Below are 22,498 nucleotides of genomic sequence, written 5' to 3' on the forward strand. Positions count from 1 at the left end.
TCTTCCTGCCAGCCAACGTCTCCACCCCCTGTGGTGCCTCAGCAACTACACAACACAGGAGGCCAGACACAATCTATTGACCTGTCCCCAGATGTGCATGCTCTAACAATATGCCAATCAGATGTAAATGGACTCTTTAAAAAACAAAACACCAGGAAAGCAATGGGACCAGACGCTGTGTCTGCGAAATGCTTGAATCTCTGTGCCGACCAATTAGCGCCTGTATTTACAGACATATTCAAAGCATCTCTAGAACTCTCAATTGTTCCTGCCTGTTTTAAAAGCGCAACTATTGTACCAATTCAAAAAAAAAACAAAACCTACATGTTTAAATGATTACAGGCCTGTTGCCGTGACATCACTGGTCATGAAAGCATTTGAAAAACTGATAATGACTTATCTGAAATCCATCACAGATCCCCTGCTGGACTCTTTGCAATTTGCCTACAGGCCTAACAGATCCGCAGACGATGCCGTGAACATGTGTATGCATTATGTACTACAGCATTTAGATATCCCAGGAACCTACACCAGGATTTTATTTATAGATTTCAGCTCTGCATTTAATACCATAATTCCATCACTGCTGCACAGCAAGCTCTCCCAGCTACACATACCTGAATCCCTCTGCAAATGGATAACCGACTTCTTAACCGACAGAAGACAGCGTGTTAGACTTGGTAAACTCACATCAAGCTCTCTGACAGTCAGTACTGGTGCACCCCAGGGCTGTGTGCTTTCCCCACTGCTGTACTCACTTTACACCAATGCCTGCATCTCCACAGATCCATCTGTTAAGGTTCTGAAGTTTGCAGACGACACAACAGTTGTTGGTCTCATTCAAAACGGGGATGAGTCTGCATACAGGCATGTGGTGGGACAGATTTCCTCCTGGTGCAGCAGCAACAACTTGGAACTAAATGCTCTCAAAACCATGGAGATGATAATAGACTTTAGGAGATCTCCCCCCCAGCACCTCCCCTTAACCATAAATGGATCCACAATAACCCAAGTAGAGTCATTCAAGTTTCTTGGGTCCACGATCTCAAACGACTTAAAATGGGACAACAACACCGCCACTATTGTCAAGAAAGCACAACAGAGAATGTACCATCTGCGGCAGCTGAAAAAGTTTGGCCTACCTCAAAATCTAATGGTGCAGTTCTACACTGCAATCATCGAATCCACCATAACATCATCCATGACTGTATGGTTCAGCTCCTGCTCAGCATTAGAAAAGGGGAGGCTGCAGCGCATCATCCGATCAGCGGAAAGGATAATTGGCTGTAGCTTACCTTCCCTGCAGGATCTTTACACTAGCAGGTGCAGAAAGAGAGCATCCAAAATTGCCTCTGACCCCTCTCACCCAGCTCACTCCATCTTCCAGCGCATGCCTTCAGGAGTAAGATTCCGGTCAATCGCTACCAAAACCTCTAGACACAGGAACAGTTTTTTTCCTCAAGCAGTAGCCATACTTAATGCTGAACCACGTTAGAGCTGCTAGGACTGAAAGTAATCAGCACAGAACTAAACATGAACAATTCTCACATTGCTTACTGCCACTATACTTATAATGTCCTTAACTTGTAATATTCACACTGTCTGTCCTTGTATTGTTTTTGTTTGTGTTTGTTAAGCAACTGCCAAGACAAATTCCTTGTAGGTGCAAACTTACTTGGCGAAAATAAATTGATTCTGATTCTGAAACAAGCATGCAGCTAATCCAGTCTGACTTCAGTCAGAGCACCTGATCTGCTTGGTTGTTGATGGGATGTGACTAAAAGTATTATGCTTGGCATACACGGTAAGTTTCTTGCTTATCAATCGAGCCGCTGATGGCTCGATTGATAATATCCGACAGGTCCGATGACCCACCGGATAGATTCCCCGTTCAATCCCCACGGGTGGACAATAGCGGGGAATCGAGCGGAAGATAAGTAGCGCCCGCGGGGACGAGCGTGGATCGATACAGGCGCCAGCGGGGACGAGCGGGGATGCGCCGGGATCGAGCCAGCGGCTCGATCCAGCGCATAATTGCATCCATGTATGCCCAGCATTAGAGACACAGGATCAGCAGGAGAGCCAGGCAACTGGTATTATTTTAAAAGGAAAAATCCATATCCTTCTCAGTTTAGGTTCCCTTTAAAGGACTTACGGGGCCAAAATCTGCCCCCAAAACGTAAAAAAAAGTTAACTACCTGCATGACTTTGTAAGGCACGGAGGACGCCGTCCGCGCCCTCCGTGCCGTTCCGCCTGGTCCCCTCTGCTCAATAGCCCCCCGAAAGGCTGCGACCCCACGGTCCGGGTCGGTATCTGCAGCATGCATAAAGATGGCCGCCGGAGCTGGCCACGGCTGTGCAGTCCGCATAGCCGCTACTGCAGCTGCGCAGCTCTAGAGCCAACCCTCCGATCCACGCTGCCTGTTACGTGGATCAGGGGATTGGCCCTAGAGCTGTGCAGCCGCAGTAGCGGCTATGCGGACTGCGCAGCCGTGGCCAGCTCCGGCGGTCATCTTTATGCAGGCTGCAGATACCGACCCGGACCGTGGGGTCGCAGCCTTTCGGGGGGCATTTGAGCAGAGGGGACCAGGCGGAACGGCACGGAGGGCGCGGACTACGTCCTCCGTGCCTTACAAACTCATGCAGGTAGTTAACTTTTTTTACGTTTTGGGGGCAGATTTTGGCCTCGTAAGTCCTTTAAGGGGGAATTTCAGCCTAAACAAACATACTGTCATTTGGTTACATTAGTTATGTTAATTAGAATAGATAGGTAATATAATCTTTTACCCATCCTGTTTTAAAAGAACAGGCAAAGGTTTGTGATTCATGGGGGCTGCCATCTTTGTCATGGGGGCAGCCATCTTTTTGGTTGAAAGGAGGTGACAGCGTGCATGAGACACAGTTCCAACTGTCCTGTGTCCTGATAACCCCTCCCAGCTGCACGCACTAGGCTTCAAATGTCAAATTCAAACTGTAAAAAAAAAAATTGCACCAAAACAGCAGAACGAGAACAAAAACATCAGAAATCCCATCATACTTTGCACAGCATAAGGGGAAAACTGCCCGGGCAGTTTTCTTCTGTGTGTAACGTTTGCGGGATCGTTTTCGTGGTCAGCGCACGAGATGCGCACTGACACAGCGAAAACCTTCCACAAGCGTATAATTAGGTGAACCCAGGCTAGGTGCAATGCACCAGCAGAGGGCAATGCCCACCGGCAGATGGCGCTGTGGAGTGCAGACGAGTACAATCGCTGCACGGCCACAGATGCCAGATGGGGATTGTACAGATCAAGACAATGCGGGGCTGAACAGCCCATAAAGAGAAAGAGCACAGGGACAGGACCAATGTGTGTTCACCAATCTAGTCGCGACCCTGCGACGGTGAACACACATCAGCAGAAACAAAAGTAGGAACACGATCGCGAGAAAGGCGATCGCCAGAAGTGACACAAGACAGACTAGAACAGAACACAAGAGGAGCAAAGGCACAGCAAATAATTCAATGAGAATGATAAAGAAAATAACAAACGCTAACTAAACGCGAACACCGCACTCATTCGCAACAGCGAACGCGTTTATGTGCGGTCTCCGCGTGTTAAGCACAACAGAGACAAGCACGCCTAACTAACCACCGACAGACAAACACGAAACAGAACGTGAACGCTTGCTTAAAGCGGAATATAACCCTGCATTTCAACTTTGCTCTAAAACATTATTTACAGTATATTATATGCAACCAGCATTTTTTTTTTACTAGACCAGCATTGGAAGGGTTACACAGGGCTTTAAAGTCCCTGGAGATTTTTGCAGACGCATCCGAACTTCAGTTAGATACTTTTTGTTTACAAATAAGTACCTAAGTGTTTATTGTGACTCATCTCTCTCACTGAGAAGGAGCTTGGAGGACAGCCAAAGAGTGTGTAACTGTTTATCAATAGATACATCTAACTAAATAGAATGTAACTATCTAAACGTCTGCACGGAACTTAAAACCTCTGTGTTTAACCCTTCCAATGCTGGTCTACTAAAAAAAAAATGCTTTTTGCATATAATATGCTGTAAATAATGTTTTAGAGCAAAGTTGAAATGCAGGGTTATATTCCGCTTTAACGGTTACCTCACCGAGCCTGCGGCAAGCGCCTGTATCAGACAAGACAGACAAACGAGAAACAAGAACTAGGCAGAAAGGATCCACCGCTCTTCCGCCAGAGCAAGTGTGATCCAAGCAGGAACACAGATCAGAAAGATCCACAGCCGCTAGCGGCTAGTGCGATCTAAACTCAGGAACAAGAAAACAGATCAGAAGGATCCACAGCGCTAGCGCTAGAGGCTAGTGCGATCCAGGAAGACAGAACAGAAGGATCCACAGCACTAGCGCAAGGCGAGTGCGATCCAGGCAAGACATCAGATGAGATAGCTGGTAGCAACCACTGCTCCAGCTATACTCCAAGAACAAAGATCAGAAGGATCCACAGCCGCTACCGCTAGAGGCTTGTGCGATCCAAACACGACAAATAGATGAGGTAGCCGGTAGCAACCGCTGCTCCAGCTTACACTACAAGAACAAAGATCAGAACGATTTCCTGTCGACCACCGCGGGGACAGGACAATCGCAACAGACAAACAAAACAGATATGCAATCCTAACTGCACTAGGGAACCTGCCTAGTGCAGTCCCAAGAATTACTCTAAGATAACTTTAACAAGAAGTAGCATGGCTGACACTCTAGGAGTGTTTAATACAAACCCTGAAGGAATGACCAGCAAAGGACTCTGGGAAGCATAGCTCTTTATACTGCCAGTCATCAAAGGAGGCAGGTAGGGGATTTGCATAAGGAATGTATGCAAATTCCTCAGCAGCAGAACAGACCAGAAACTTGCAATGGAAAGACAGGTCTCTCTTCCAGAGACCTGCAGCCCACAGACTAGAGGAATGGTCAAACAGCTGTCTGCCAGTGCAGCCAGCTGAGTGGATCATCACACTGTGCAGCTAAAATGAGGCTTGTATAAGAGAAACAACATTCCAATGCCGTGAAACTGTTAAAGAAACACCAGGCCTTTTCAGTGGTGCTGAGTCGATTTTTAGTCTGGAGGTTCACTTTAAGTAAAGTCAAAAGTACGATGAAATAATGCTTGCCAAAATTTTTTGCCTGGAGTTAAAGGATTTCTACAAAAAATTGCAAGCTTGCTTTAAAATAGAAGTCCTGGCAAGCTAGCTACCCATAATACTCTAGATTAGGCTTTCTCAATCAGGGTTCCTTGAGACCTTTGCAGGAGTTCCCTGACATTTTCCCCTCCTGTGACAGTGGTGAGCTGAGAAATTTCAAAAGTATATCTTCGCCTCGTTGTTCTTTTTACTCATTGTATCCACACCCTGAATGGTTGGGGTGGGGGAAGTATAATGGTGCACACTTTAAATAGGGGGCACTGTAAAAAGAAGCACTGAATAGGGGGTCAGAATAATAACACATAAGAAGAGAATAGGTAGACAGTATAATGAGGGGTACTATAATAGGAGGTAGTAGAATAAAGAGTACTGTTACAGTGGCTTGCAATAGTATTCATCCCCCTTGAAGTTTTCCACATTTTGCCATGTTACTGATACAAACATGAATTCATTTTTTTCTAATTCCACGTGACAGACCAATACAAAGTGATGTACACGTGAGAAGTGGAATGAAATTCATACATAATTCCAAAAATGTTTTACAAATAAATCACTGCAAAGTGTGGTGTGCGTAATTATTCAGCCCCCTTTGGTCTGAGTGCAGTCAGTTGCCCATAGACATTGCCTGATGAGTGCTAATGACTAAATAGAGTGCACCTGTGTGTAATCTAATGTCAGTACAAATACAGCTGCTCTGTGACGGCCTCAGAGGCGGTCGAAGAGAATATTGGGAGCAACAACACCATGAAGTCCAAAGAACACACCAGACAGGTCAGGGATAAAGTTATTCAGAAATGTAATGCAGGCTTAGGCTACAAAAAGATTTCCAAAGCCTTGAACAACCCACAGAGCACTGTTCAAGCGATCATTCAGAAAATGGAAGGAGTATGGCACAACTGTAAATCTAACAAGACAAGGCCGTCCACCTAAACTCACAGGCCGAACAAGAAGAGTGCTGATCAGAAATGCAGTCAAGAGGCCCATCCTGGACGAGCTGCAGAGATCTACAGCTCAGGTGGTGGAATCTGTCCATAGGACAACTATTAGTTGTGCACTGCATAAAGTTGGCCTTTATGGAAGAGTGACAAGAAAAAAGCCATTGTTAACAGAAAAGCATAAGAAGTCCCGTTTGCAGTTTGCCACAAGCCATGTGGGGGACACAGCAAACATGTGGAAGAAGGTGCTCTGGTCAGATGAGACCAAAATGGAACTTTTTGGCCAAAATGCAAAACGCTATGTGTGGCGGAAAACTAACACTGTACATCACTCTGTACACACCATCCCCACTGTCAAAAGCTCTTGGAGTCTGCAAAAGACTTGTGACTGGGGCGGAGATTCACCTTCCAACAGGACAACAACCCTAAACATAAAGCCAGGGCTACAATGGAATAGTTTAAAACAAAACATATCCACGTGTTAGAATGGCCCAGTCAAAGTCCAGATCTAAATCCAATCGAGAATCTGTGGCAAGATCTGAAAACTGCTGTTCACAAACGCTCTCCATCTAATCTGACTGAGCTGGATCTGCTTTGCAAAGAAGAATGGGCAAGGATTTTAGTCTCTAGATGTGCAAAACTGGTAGAGACATACCCTAAAAGACTGGCAGCTTTAATTGCAGCAAAAGGTGGTTCTACAAAGTATTGACTCAGGGGGCTGAATAATTACGCACACCCCACTTTGCAGTTATTTTTATTTTTTTTAAATGTTTGGAATCATGTATGATTTTCGTTCCACTTCTCACATGTACACCACTTTGTATTGGTCTTTCATGTGGAATTCCAATAAAATTGATTCATGTCTGTGACAGTAATATGACAAAATGTGGAAAACGTCAAGGGGGACGAATACTTTTGCAAACCACTGTATTTGGTAACTCTATAATTATGGGAGATATAATAGGAAACGCTAACATGTCCTACTATAATAATACGGGACACCGTGAGAAAGAAACATGGAATGGGTGATAAGCAATAAGGCTGTTAAATTAAACAGCCACATTGACTTTTAAAGCTGTTAAGTTAAACAGCCACATTGGCCTCAATTCACTAAGCAGTTTAGACTAGTCTACAGATGGTTTTTAGTCTACTGATGGTTTGGTGTAATGTTTTAGACCTGTTTTTAGTCCTGGTATAACATTCAGTAATTACATAATTCACAAAGGCAAACAAGGAGTAACCACGCCCACTTTTTCTGACAGAGATTAGACCAGCTGATTTCTCTGGGTAAAGTAATTCTGTGTGGTATTTTAGATGTGAGGATGGAACTTTTTGAATAAATTATGCAGGGGTTTTATTTTATGCAGAGGAGAGCTCATCAAAGGAGAAGGATGTCAGTCATAGCTACTTGTTTGTGAATTGCATCTTTTGATCATTTCCCCTGCTTTACCCACCTAATTACCGAATGGTTTAGACCAGGTCTAAAAACAGGTCTAAAACATTTGGTAATAGTGAATTCCCCTTTGAAGCAACTGACCAAATCATCAGTAGACTAAAATCCATCAGTAGACTAGTCTAAACTGCTTAGTGAATTGAGGCCTTTGAGTTTTAAAGATCATGCCTCCTGGAAAATAAATCCCCACTCTCCCCACTAATGCAGGAGAGATCCAAAAAATATGTGAAGGGTTTCTCCAGGGTAAAGAGGTTGACAAAGGCTGCTATAGATTATATTAAAAACAAAAGTTTGCTTTCCTAAAACAGAAAGAATTTGCGATAATTCAGGTTGGAGTGAGCTTGAGATGTCTCCCAGTGCATCACTGCTGAATATATGCAAATTAACCATTGTACCCTTAGAAGCTAAACACACCTCCAGAACCGCTGGAATGCAATGATGTGTCAGCTTGTTAATTTGTGCAGAGCCATAATAATCCAACATGCATACAGACTGTTTCAGATTGTTTAGTCCTCATCAGTGCATGGCATGGATTAATTTGGCTCTATGGAGTAGAGCTTGTAAATCCGAGAGGTACAGACTAACCAGCAAGCTCATGGTGACCCAGAACTCATTGGAGTGTGTAAGGGACTACAATGGTCCTAAAAGCCCATTGTAGTCCCTTACACACTCCAATGAGTTCTGGGTCACCATAGATTACATTAGTGGTGTAGACTTTGAAAGTACTAAATAATGCATTTTTGCCAATATTTGACTTGTTATTACCATAATCCTAATGATTCCTTCTTGGTTTTCTAGCTTTCTTCTTTAGAGGTCTTTGTAATCGGTGCTATTGCCAAAGCTATTGCCACAACTGTCACGTATCCTTTACAGACAGTGCAGTCTATACTACGGGTAAGTGTACATTATCTTCAAAAAAAATAGCCATCCCAGTGATCCTTTTCAACATACCTTGTATGTTGTCTGTATACCATTTACCTAAAGTTTTAATGTGTAACTACTCAAGAATGTGATCAAAATAAACACTAGAGATGTCGCGAACACCAAATTTTCGGAATTTGCTGCAAATGTTCGCGAACTGCCATAGACTTCAATGGGCAGGCGAATTATAAAACCTACAGGGATTGTTTCTGGCCACAAAGTTGATGGAAAAGTTGTTTTAAGGGGGCCTAACACCTGGACTGTGGCATGCCAGAGGGAAATCCATGGCAAAAGTCCCACCAAAAATTATGTAGTTTATACAGAGTCGTGTTTTAATCTCTAAAGGGCAAACATTGCATTACATTCCTAAATTTGTGGAATAAAGTGCTTTAAAATGTCCGGCGTGTGTACACTTCTATCAGGTAGTGTAAGGTTTTTTATATATATATATATTTACAGTGGTGTAAAAAACTATTTGCCCCCTTCCTGATTTCTTATTCTTTTGCATGTTTGTCACAGTTAAATGTTTCTGCTCATCAAAAACCATTAACTATTAGTCAAAGATAACATAATTGAACACAAAATGCAGTTTTAAATGATGGTTTTTATTATTTATTGAGGAAAAAAAACTCAAAACCTACATGGCCCTGTGTGAAAAAGTGATTGCCCCCCTTGTTAAAAAATAACTTAACTGTGGTTTATCACACCTGAGTTCAATTTCTGTAGTCATCCCCAGGCCTGATTACTGCCACACCTGTTTCAATCAAGAAATCACTTAAATAGGAGCTATCTGACACAGAGAAGTAGACCAAAAGCACCTCAAAAGATAGACATCATGCCAAGAGCCAAAGAAATTCAGGAACAAATGAGAACAAAAGTACTGTAATTGAGATCTATCAGTCTGGTAAAGGTTATAAAGCCATTTCTAAAGCTTTGGGACTCCAGCGAACCACAGTGAGAGCCATTATCCACAAATGGCAAAAACATGGAACAGTGATGAACCTTCCCAGGAGTGGCTGGCCGACCAAAATTACCCCAAGAGCGCAGAGAAAACTCATCCGAGAGGCCGCAAAAGACCCCAGGACAACATCTAAAGAACTGCAGGCCTCACTTGCCTCAATTAAGGTCAGTGTTCACAACTCCACCATAAGAAAGAGACTGGGCAAAAACGGCCTGCATGGCAGATATCCAAGGCGCAAACCACTTTTAAGCAAAAAGAACATTAAGGCTTGTCTCTCAATGATTGCCAAGACTTGTGGGAAAATACCTTGTGGACCGCCGAGACAAAAGTTTAACTTTTTGGAAGGTGCGTGTCCTGTTAAATCTGTTGTAGAAGTAACACATCATTTCAGCAAAAGAACATCATACCAACAGTAAAATATGGTGGTCGTAGTGTGATGGTCTGGGGTTGTTTTGCTGCTTCAGGACCTGGAAGGCTTGCTGTGATAGATGGAACCATGAATTCTACTGTCTACCAAAAAATCCTGAAGGAGAATGTCCGGCTATCTGTTCGTCAACTCAAGCTGAAGCGATCTTGGGTGCTGCAGCAGGACAATGACCCAAAAGACACCAGCAAATCCACCTCTGAATGGCTGAAGAAAAACAAAATGAAGACTTTGGAGTGGCCTAGTCAAAGCCCTGACCTGAATCCTATTGAGATGCTGTGGCATGACCTTAAAAAGGCAGTTCATGCTAGAAAACCCTCAAATAAAGCTGAATTACAACAATTCTGCAAAGATGAGTGGGCCAAAATTCCTCCAGAGCGCTGTAAAAGACTTGTTGCAAGTTATCACAAACGCTTGATTGCAGTTATTGCTGCTAAAGGTGGCCCAACCAGTTATTAGGTTCAGGGGGCAATTTCTTTTTCACACAGGGCCATGTAGGTTTTGAGTTTTTTTTTCTCACTAAATAATGAAAACCATCATTTAAAACTGCATTTTGTGTTCAATTATGTTATCTTTAACTAATGGTTAACGGTTTTTGATGAGCAGAAACATTTAAGCGTGACAAACATGCAAAAGAATAAGAAATCAGGAAGGGGGCAAATAGTTTTTCACACCACTGTATATATAATTTATTGAAGTAATAAGAATATTCCAGCTTTCATATCAATTCCAATACAACATATCATCATATTCTCTTCTTCAATTTTTCGAAATTACAAAAATACAAAATAAACAAAACCCATTAAGAAAACCCACTCCCTACTCTCCCCAAACTTAAAATCTACAACTCGTAAAGAATTCAACATTATTAGAATCCCCTCCACCAATTACCATCCAAAGTACGACATACAAAACTTTTCATTTCTAGTTACAGGAAGCTCCTTCCCCCTACATCTCCACCATATCTCTATAGTATCTTGAAATTCACTCCCATCATTTTCCCCATTTAACATTAAATGTCTCCAATCTATCCTGCTGCAAAGCAATCTGATTCTCCATATTCTTCACCATATTAACCCTCTCAACCCATTCTTTAAGGGTTGGAGAGCCCTGGCATCTCCACTCAACTGGGATTAAACTTTTAGCCCCAATCAGGAACTGAGGAACAAAAGAGCTCATATTTACCAATAGACATAAATGTTCCATGCAGCAATACCTTTACTGGGTCCCAATCTCCACAATCTTCCCATAATTTCTTAATACAATCCAACACACCCTTCCAAAAACCCGATATATTACTGGACACTCCCACACTAAATGCATTAAAGACCCCTTTGCTCTACACCCCCTCCAACATCTATCACTCACCCCCTGGAACATTGTAGCCAGCCTATCCGGTGTTCTATACCATCTAGTCAATAATGTAAAGTTAATTTCCTTTATTCTAGAGCTAACTGATGTAGCATGCGTCAAAATACATATTTTCCTTTTCAACTCGTCATCTAAAGAGATGCCAGCATCCTCCTTCCATCTACTCAAATACTTAGGACTTTGTACTTCCCAATGTTAACCTTACTGTACCTGTTGGATTAAAATTTTCACTGAAGCAGCAGATTGGTGCCGGACCTACTTTTCTTCTAAAATCCTGGACTTAGGAAATTCTCCCTCCCTCAATTTATTCAACTCTTTATATAAAAATGATATCCCATGCGTGGGAGGAGCCTCCTTCACAAATAATTCCTCAAATTCTGATAATTCAATACAAATGGAAAGATTTCTCCCCTTCTCCGCCAAAAAATGTTTTGAGTATCTCTCCAAAAATCTAATGGAAATTGACCATATTCCTCACGCAACCGGGTTAAAGTTTTAATTTCTCCAATATTCACAACATCTCTTAAGATTACACCTCCCCTTTCATCCCACGATCCAAAAAAACCCTTTCTTTCCCTGGCAGAAAAAAGGAGAATCCCCCCAAAGGAGTCAACAAGGAAATTCCTTCAGACTAACCTCCCTCTTTATTAATTACATCACAAACCTTAAATACATTTTTAACCCACGAGGGTGTCCATCTTGGTAGATCTCTAAATCCTCCTGGGAGCCAAAAAACTTTTGCCAAATCTAATCCAACCAATTCCTTTTCAATATCTACCCACCTCTTAACTCCACCCCATACGTCCAATTGAAAAGTCTTACTATTACACATGCTCTATAATAAAGCTTCAGATCCGGAAGCCCTAACCCCCCTTTTTCTTTAGGATGGACCAAAATCTCATACGCTAATCTTTAGGGCTCTTTAGGGCTTCTTCTGCCAAACAAACCTAATAAGGATTAATTTAACCACTTGAGGACCACAGTCTTTCTACCCCTTAAGGACCAGAGCCTTTTTTTCCATTCAGACCACTGCAGATTTAACGGTTTATTGCTCGGTCATACAACCTACTATCTAAATGAATTTTCCCTCCTTTTCTTGTCACTAATACAGCTTTCTTTTTGTGCTATTTGATTGCTGCTGCGATTTTTAGTTTTTAATATATTTATCAAAAAACACATGAATTTTATCAAAAAAAATGATTTTTTTAACTTTCTGTGATAAAATTTGTCAAATAAAGTAAAATTTCTGTATACATTTTTGTCCAAATTTATTGTGCTACATGTCTTTGATAAAAAAACAAAACATTCAGTGTATATTTATCGGTTTGGGTAAAAGTTATAGCATTTAAAACTATGGTGCAAAAAGTGAATTTTCCCATTTTGAAGCATCTCCGACTTTTGTGAGCACCTGTCATGTTTCATGAGGTGCTAAAATTCCAGGATAGTATAAATACCCCCCAAATGACCCCATTTTGGAAGAAGACATCCCAAAGTATTCACTGAGAGGCATGGTGAGTTCATAGAAGATTTTATTTTTTGTCACAAGTTAGCGGAAAATGACACTTTGAGAAAAAAAAAAAAGGTTTCCATTTCTGCTAACTTGTGACAAAAAAAAAAAATGAAATCTGCCACGGACTCACCATGCCCCTCTCTGAATACCTTGAAGTGTCTACTTTCCAAAATGGGGTCATTTGTGGGGTGTGTTTACTGTCCTGGCATTTTGGGGGGTGCTAAATTGTAAGCACCCCTGTAAAGCCTAAAGGTGCTCATTGGACTTTGGGCCCCTTAGCGCAGTTAGGCTGCAAAAAAGTGCCACACGTGTGGTATTGCCGTACTCAGGAGAAGTAGTATAATGTGTTTATGGGTGTATTTTTACACATACCCATGCTGGGTGGGGGAAATATCTCTGTAAATGACAATGTTTTGATTTTTTTTTACACACAATTGTTCATTTACAGAGAGATTTCTCCCACCCAGCATGGGTATGTGTAAAAATACACCCCAAAACACATTATACTACTTCTCCTGAGTACAGCGATACCACATGTGGGACACTTTTTTGCACCCTAACTGCGCTAAGGGGCCCAAAGTCCAATGAGTACCTTTAGGATTTCACAGGTCGTTTTGAGACATTTGGTTTCAAGACTACGCCTCACGGTTTAGGGCCCCTAAAATGCCAGGGCAGTTTAGGAACCCAACAAGTGACCCCATTTTAGAAAGACAACACCACAAGGTATTCTGTTAGGAGTATGGTGAGTTCATAGAAGATTTTTTTTTTTTGTCACAAGTTAGCGGAAATTGACACTTTGTGAAAAAAAAAAACAATAAAAATCAATTTCCGCTAACTTGTGACAAAAAATAAAATCTTCTATGAACTCACCATACTCCTAATGGAATACCTTGGGGTGTCTTCTTTCTAAAATTGGTTCACTTGTGGGGTTCCTATACTGCCGTACTCAGGAGAAGTAGTATAATGTGTTTTGTGGTGTATTTTTACATATACCCATGCTGGTTGAGAGAAATATCTCTGTAAATGACAATTTTTTGATTTTTGAGTATGGCGATACCACATGTGTGGCACTTTTTTGCACCCTAACTGCGCTAAGGGGCCCAACGTCCTATGAGTACCTTTAGGATTTCACGGGTCATTTTGAGGCTTTTGGTTTCTAGACTACTCCTCACGGTTTAGGGCCCCTAAAATGCCAGGGCAGTATAGGAACCCCACAAGTGACCTTATTTTAGAAAGAAAACACCCCAAGGTATTCCATTAGTAGTATGGTGAGTTCATAAAATATTTTATTTTTTATCACAAGTTAGCGGAAATTGATTTTTATTTTCACAAAGTGTCATTTTCCACTAACTTGTGACAAAAAAATAAAAACTTCTATGAACTCACCATACTACTAACGGAATACCTTGGGGTGTCTTCTTTCTAAAATGGGGTCACTTGTGGGGTTCCTACACTGCCCTGGCATTTTAGGAGCCCTAAACCGTGAGGAGTAGTCTGGAAAGCAAATGCCTCAAAATGACCTGTGAATAGGACGTTGGGCCCCTTAGCGCACCCAGACTGCAAAAAAGTGTCACACATGTGGTATCGCCGTACTCAAGAGAAGTAGTATAATGTGTTTTGGGGTGTATTTTTACACATACCCATGCTAGGTGGGAGAAATATCTCTGTAAATAGACAATTGTGTGTAAAAAAATTGTCATTTACAGAGATATTTCTCCCACCCAGCATGGGTATGTGTAAAAATACACCCCAAAACACATTATACTACTTCTCCTGAGTACGGCGATACCACATGTGTGACACTTTTTTGCAGCCTAGGTGCGCTAAGGGGCCCAACGTCCTATTCACAGGTCATTTTGAGGCATTTGGTTTCTAGACTACTCACGGTTTAGGGCCCCTAAAATGCCAGGGCAGTATAGGAACCCCAAAAGTGACCCCATTTTAGAAAGAAGACACCCCAAGGTATTCCGTTAGGTGTATGGTGAGTTCATAGAAGATTTTATTTTTTGTCACAAGTTAGTGGAAAATGACACTTGGTGAAAAAAACAATAAAAATCAATTTCCGCTAACTTTTGACAAAAAATAAAATCTTCTATGAACTCGTCATACACCTAACGGAATACCTTGGGGTGTCTTTTTTTCTAAAATGGGGTCACTTGTAGGATTCCTATACTGCTCTGGCATTTTGGGGGCCCAAAACCGTGAGGAGTAGTCTGGAAACCAAATGCCTCAAAATGACTGTTCAGGGGTATAAGCATCTGCAAATTTTGATGACAGGTGGTCTATGAGGGGGCGAATTTTGTGGAACCGGTCATAAGCAGGGTGGCCTCTTAGTTGACAGGTTGTATTGGGCCTGATCTGATGGATAGGAGTGCTAGGGGGGTGACAGGAGGTGATTGATGGGTGTCTCAGGGGGTGATTAGAGGGAAAAATAGATGCAATCAATGCACTGGGGAGGTGATCGGAAGGGGGTCTGAGGGGGATCTGAGGGTTTGGCCGAGTGATCAGGAGCCCACACGGGGAAAATTAGGGCCTGATCTGATGGGTAGGTGTGCTAGGGGGTGACAGGTGGTGACAGGAGGTGATTGATGGGTGTCTCAAGGTGTGATTAGAGGGGGGGAATAGATGCAAGCAATGCACTGGCGAGGTGATCAGGACTGGGGTCTGAGGGCGTTCTGAGGGTGTGTGTGGGGGCAGATAGGGGTCTGATCTGATGGGTGGCAGTGACAGGGGGTGATTGACAGGTGATCAGTGGGTTATTACAGGGAAGAACAGATGTAAATAATGCACTGGCGAATTGATAAGGGGGGGTCTAAGGGCAATCTGAGCGTGTGGGCGGTTGATTGGGTGCCAGCAAGGGGCAGATTAGGGTCTAATCTGATGGGTAACAGTGACAGGTGGTGATAGGGTGTGATTGATAGGTGATTGATGGGTAATTAGTGGGTGTTTAGAGGAGAGAACAGATGTAAACAATGCACTTGGGAGGTGATCTGACGACGGGTCTGCAGGCGATCTGATGGTGTGGGTGGGTGATCAGATTGCCCGCAAGGGGCAGGTTAGGGGCTGATTGATGGGTGGCAGTGACAGGGGGTGATTGATGGGTGATTGACAGGTGATCAGTGGGTTATTACAGGGGGGATAGATGCATACAGTACACAGGGGGGGTCTGGGGGGGGGGGTCTGGGGAGAATCTGAGGGGTGGGGGGGGTGATCAGGAGCCCCCAGGGGGCAGTTTAGGGCATAAAAAAAAATAGCGTTGACAGATAGTGACAGGGAGTGATTGATGGGTGATTAGGGGGGTGATTGGGTGCAAACAGTGGTCTGGGGGTGGGCAGGGGGGGGGTCTGAGGGGTGCTGTGGGCGATCAGGGGGCAAGGGGGGGCAGATCAGTGTGTTTGGGTGCAGAGTAGGTTGGCTGCAGCCTGCCCTGGTGGTCCCTCGGACACTGGGACCACGAGGGCAGGAGGCAGCCTGTATAACACGCTTTGTATACATTACAAAGCGTATTCTACGCTTTGCATGTGGCGATCGTGGGGTTAACAACCCGCTGGCGCTTCTGGACTGCCGGCGGGTTGTTGTCGCGGGTGGGCGGAGCCAGTTGCCAGGGGAAGCGTGCGTCACCAGTGACGCGATCGCTCCCCGCACATGCCGAAAGGACGCAACGCTGATGGGTGTATCGCGGTCCTTTCCGTGTCCACTTTGCCGCCGCCCATCGGCTGTGGGCGGTCGGCAAGTGGTTAAGGGATCTGAAAAAAGCTCTATCACAAGTTTGAAAGATGCGGTGTGGCACTTCCCACTGTATTGATCAGTAAGCTGATGGTAACACAGGTAAATAGCCTTCCATTCTCCTGCAAAGTCCACAGTTTGTAACAAAAATAGCCACTCAGACGTGTGCTCCATGTATACTCATGTAGAAAACAAATGGCATCATTCACAAAAGAGACAGCAAAAAAAACCGTGGCTATTCACATTTCAAGTGCAAACTTCCAGATATGACACAAGTCAATCAAACAAAACGTGAAGTAACTGCTGGGCTTAGCTTACATGTCCCTGGCATCAAGCAGGATGAGCGGTGCGGAGGTGGGTGTCAGGTACTGGGTGGAGGAGCGACTGCCGTTTCGCGTCTAAATGACGATTGGTCACGCTGCGTACCACTGACTGACCAAGGAAATAAAGACCCCCATTACCACCGCCTTATGGGCCGCCCATACTATGCCCCTGTCCATACCAACCAGCTCATTATCCTCAAAATACTCCACCAATTTTTTTTTTTTTATCTTATCTTTAACTTCTATATCATCTAGAAGATTGCAATTGAGTCTCCAATGCCATTCACGCCTATTTCTAACCATCAAATCCAAATCTAACCACACAGGGGCATGATCTGAAATAGTTATATCCCTGGGGACTTCCGATTCCGGCGCCCGGATGGTAGCAGGCTGAGCGAAGAGCTCCGTGAGCCGATCCCTCCCCGCTAGGCAACAACACAGCCAAAGCACCCCCTGACCCGGCAATATAGAGGGGAGAGAAGACCGGAGCACCTTGCTGCAAAAATCGCCACCTATGGACCGGTATCTACTGTGCTGGGTCCCACGGAAAGGGCAGCAGACAGACACAGAGCGCGCCAAGATGGCCGAAGCTGCTTCCTCTGAACATGCTGCACAGACCCAGCCCGATCTGGAGGAGGACAGCTCGCAGCCGGCGGCAGATTGGGAGACAGAGGAGGTATTCCCCTCACAACAGACAGGTGAAGTGTAAAAACTGGCAATAAACTATAAGCTTTTAGCCATGGAGGTAGCCAGACAGTTAGCCCCAGAGCTACAGGCCACTCTGCAGGCCACTTTGGATAAGTCTATCTAGGCCATCAATAGTAATATTCAAGCCCACGCTCAGAGACTGACACACGCAGAGCACAGGATCCAGTCCCTTGAGGATGATATGGCAAAGGGAGGCCCGGGCTACTCTAAACTCCTGGAAGAGAACAAATCAATTAAAGATAAGCTACAAGACCTGGAAAACTTTCAGGTGGTGGGGGTCCTTGAAAGCATCGCAGCCACAGCACTTCGTGATTTATGTATGTCTGCCATTCCTAAAATGCTGGGCTTTAAAAGGGCCCTTAAAGTTGAGCGAGCCCACCGTGTCGGCCCACCCCGCCCCGATCAGAACTAAAAACCCCCCAGGTTGGTATTGGCCCCAAACTTAGACTTTGCTGAGAAAACTGATTTGTTATGGGCCTTCAGAGACTTGGGCCATCCGATTGAATACCAGGGGACAAAGATTCGTCTGTTCAATGATTACTTTGTGGAGGTCTCCAAAAAGCGCCAATCAATTAAATCTGCGTGTGAAATGTGTATAACCATGAAGTAGAAATTCGCCTTGCAATACTCTGCCGTCATGAGAATCACAAATGACAAAAATATTGATCACACCTTCACTTCAGCAACTAAAGCGTTATCTTTCTTACGCTCCAATTCTGATAGCAATGATGGCTAGACTTTTAGTCTTGTATTTTCCCCAGTGTCAAAAATCTTTCAGTAGGGGGTGCTGTTGAATAAGTGTAGACTTGTGCAGCTTACTACTTTGATTATATATTTAGCAGAACAGGCTTTGTTTATCACTTAATATACTCATTCCAATGTTCTGGATTATGGGAGTAGATGTTCATATTCTGTACTAGTTGTCCATATGATTAGCCTGAATTAAGCGGGGGAGGGGGCTCGACTTTGGAGATGGGAGGAGGTCATCCGGGAAAAAAGTGGAGTCACATTATGATGTGCTGGTTTAGGTTCATGGTTATTGGTTTACTGCTCTGGTTTAAGGGGGGTAGGCTGAGGGGGGGGGGGGGAGTTCTTCTTGTCATTCCTGTACGCAATCTATAACTTTTATGAAATTTTGTGGCTGTTCTTTGATCCTCATCACCGCTCTCAATGGCCATTCGAGTAACGTCATGGAACGTTAAGGGACTATGATCCCCGGGTAAGCGGTGTGATATTCAGGGGGACTGGGACTCACAACCAGCACGCAGGAGACGGTCAGTTCAAAGCACGGTTCATTTATTGAATAAATCGATGTACAGAGGTGCCAGTAGGATAAAAGATACTAAAAGGCTTAAAACATCTAGGTGGTGGTGGTGGACCGACCAACCCAAAATAGACACGATGCTGTCAGTTAAAGTCAGTCAGTTAAAGTCAACGACAATTTATTCACATACTCCAATATTGGAGTATGTGAATAAATTGTCGTTGACTTTAACTGACAGCATCGTGTCTATTTTGGGTTGGTCGGTCCACCACCACCACCTAGATGTTTTAAGCCTTTTAGTATCTTTTATCCTACTGGCGCCTCTGTACATCGATTTATCCAGTGAACCACCCTTGGTGGAAGGGTGACATACCTTCCTTTTCTTCTATCACAGAGAGCGACATCTTAATCCTGAGTGGGGACAGGTTTATACTCCCCACCTGCCTATACAGTGGTTGCCTCAGCGGTAACCCGTGTTTGTAAGTATAATACTTACCTATCATTTCAATCCATCTGGGCTAACACCTACTACACTATATTGGGCTCTCGGTTTGTCCATTTATTGAATGCTCAAACAAACAGGCTTCATTAATCCGCATCAAATATCAAAGAAAGAGAGGTTTACTTCAGCCACACGAGAGCATCCAAGTGTCCACAGCAAACGTATAGTCCACAGGAAAAAAGAAAGTCCACAAATCCTGCACAGTCTAGCCTTGTTTCCTCACGGAAAGCTGTGAATATTACTCCAGATAGGGGTGTAAGTCCTGCTGCACACACACAGGCTTGCAGCACACACAGGCTTGCAGCTCACTGCTGCACACACTCAGTGTAACGATCGGTGAAGCACAGAGAGGATCTGATTACCAGTGATCTGCAGAATCACTGGGAATACAGATGTATACCAGATTATACGTGATCTGCAGTATCACTGATAATCCGATATACTAGCTAACCTCTGTTCACCTGAGTAGAGTGTAGTGTTAGGTGTAACAGTAACACTTAGAGGACTAGGCCTCAGTGCAGCAAGGGGTACTGCACAGATTCCTTCCGCAGACCTGAGCTCTCCAAGATGGGAGGAGTCAGACTGACAGTAGGAAGGACAGACTGGAAGTAACCTTCAGGAGGAAGGATTACTAACAGAGCGAGGAACCGCCTCTAACAGTAAGGTCGGTTCTCGAGGTCGGACAAGCCAGGTCGTACACACACGGACAGATAAAGTACAAGATCAGGAGGCAAAGGCGGAGTCAAAGTACAGGCAGGGTTCAGCAACGGGGTATCAGATATATCGGGGTACAAAATCAGGAGGCAGAAGCAGAGTCAAGGAACGAGCCGGGGTTCGGCAACAGAGTATCAGAAATATCGAGGTACAAGATCAGAGTTCAGAAGGGTAGTCAAGGCAGGCAAAAGTCATAACAGATAATCACAATCAAACTAGTACTTTAGCTATCAACAGAATCTAGCTAAGTGTAGGATTACAGCTCCAGCTGGTCCCGGCACACTTGCGGATCTGACTACGGATCTGGGTGCTCCCACATATGTGATCGCACGCCAGCCAAAGAGCAAGTGAACAACCAGCAGTATATATACTCTAGGACCTTTCCAGGACCTCCCTAATTGCTGGTCCAATGAGAGCAGTGGAAATTGTCAGCTGACCCAGCTGGTCAGCCGACTCCCTTCTAACAGTTATTTAAACTCTGCCTCTGTGCTCGCGCGCGTGTTAGTCTGAATCTTGGTGGACCATCAGTCCCAGCCACACCAGTACTGTCATGCAATGTATCTAGTGCGGGGGCCGCCTCTGATGCGGATTCCGCCGTTACCAATGCGGATTCCACCGCACTGCCTATGCGGCATGCGGCGTTTTTTCCGCGTTGTGACGCCATGCTGGACGCGGAAACAGCCGCCTCACCTTGAGAGACGGCGGCCTTTCCGCGTTTCCTTACACTCAGCCAGAGTGCACAGGTCTGCACCTGACTTATTACCTGCCTTCCTGCTGGGCAGGTAGGAAAATCTGGTCTGTATCCGGGTGGAGTGAGCGGCCCACCCATTCCATCCTTCTCACTCCTGAGTCCAGCCCTGAAACTGCTATCAAAGATAGCAACCTTGGTTACTAATCAAAAACCCTGGACTAATTTCCGGATACAGACAGGATTCACTGAGACCAAACAATACAGGCAGGAGAAATGTACCGTCCATCCAGGACCTGTCCAAGTGGTCCTGTACAGCTGTCTATAATTCTCAGGCACTTGAAAAAAGTTAAAACCGACATCGCGCTACTGCAAGAATGTCATTTATCAAGAGACCAATTTAATTATATGCTCAAATCTTGGGTAGGCCAAGTGTTTGGTTCACCAGCGCAGGGGAAGAAAGCGGGGGTCCTCATTTTAGTACATAAGCAGCTCCAGGGACAAATCCTAGAAGAGCAATGCGACAAGGAGGGCAGGTGGGTGAGGATCAAACTTCGGCTAGCGGGGGAAGATATGGAGTTCTTGAGTATATATGGGCCAAATGATGAAGATAAAGCATTTTTTGCTAATCTCTTGGCTAACACTTTATCCACAGGATCATGTGAAATTATACAAGGTGGAGACTTCAACGCAATGGTCAATCTCTGTGAGGATAGGTCTAAAAAACAAAAGGCGGCAAGTACTTTGACAGCAGCCAAATCTCTTTTATTCCAAGATTATATACAGACATCTCAATTGTGTGATGGGTGGAGGTCTTTACACCCAGACGGTGAAGAATTTACTTTTTATTCCTCTCCCCATTGTATTTGGGTGCAACTAGATTATTTCCTAGTATCCCAACATGCCATGCCGCAGGTCACTTCCATTGACATTTTGGATTTGGTGATCTCTGACCACGCACCTGTCCAACTAGTTTTTTCCCCGACCATCCCAAGAGGATCGGATATTATATGGCGGTTTCCCTCTTTCTTGTGTAAAGATGAGGGCTTTGCAAATTTACTCCAACAATGGTGATGGGAATATAAGGAAGATAATCATGCCCACAGAAAAAATATATTTTTATTTTAGGAGGCAGCCAAACCCACTCTGAGGGGTAGAATCATCAGCTATCTAACGGCAAAACGGAAAACCTCACATGAAATATGAAATCAGTTGAGGTACTGCGTAAAAATCACATAAGGTTTTTTTGGATAATCCTTCCCCAGAGACGAGACTTCTCTGGCTCGGAACGAAAGGAAACATGGAAAGACCACGTGAAAGACCAATACAAAGTGGTGTACACGTGAAAAGTGGAACGAAAATCATACATGATTCCAAACATTTTTACAAATAAATAACTGCAAAGTGTGGTGTGCATAATTATTCCAGCCCCCTTTGGTCTAAGTGCAGTCAGTTGCCCATAGACATTGCCTGATGAGTGCTAATGACTAAATAGAGTGCACCTGTGTGTAATCTAATATCAGTACAAATACAGCTGCTCTGTGACGGCCTCAGAGGTTGTCTAAGGGAATATTGGGAGCAACAACACCATGAAGTCCAAAGAACACACCAGACAGGTCAGGGATAAAGTTATTGAGAAATTTAAAGCAGGTTTAAGCTACAAAAAGATTTACAAAGCCTTGAACATCCCACGGAGAACTGTTCAAGCGATCATCAGAAATGGAAGGGGTATGGCAAAACTGTAAACCTACCAAGACAAGGCCGTGTACCTAAACTCACACACCGAACAAGGAGAGCGTTGATCAGAAATGCAGTCAAGAGGCCCATGGTGA

General features: G+C 44.1%; 1 protein-coding gene across 2 annotated transcripts in view; it reads left to right on the forward strand.

Moving 5' to 3' along the window:
• SLC25A17 (solute carrier family 25 member 17) overlaps window positions 1-22,498 on the forward strand; it is a 271,719-nt gene that overhangs the window by 201,320 nt on the left and 47,901 nt on the right. For both annotated transcript variants that reach the window (XM_068240216.1, XM_068240215.1), the window contains one exon: window positions 8,353-8,448. In XM_068240216.1, coding sequence (XP_068096317.1) covers window positions 8,353-8,448 — 96 coding nt within the window. The remainder of the gene's footprint in view (window positions 1-8,352; window positions 8,449-22,498) is intronic.

This window comes from Hyperolius riggenbachi, chromosome 6 (genome assembly GCF_040937935.1).
Source record: "Hyperolius riggenbachi isolate aHypRig1 chromosome 6, aHypRig1.pri, whole genome shotgun sequence".
Taxonomy (NCBI): Eukaryota; Metazoa; Chordata; class Amphibia; order Anura; family Hyperoliidae; genus Hyperolius; species Hyperolius riggenbachi.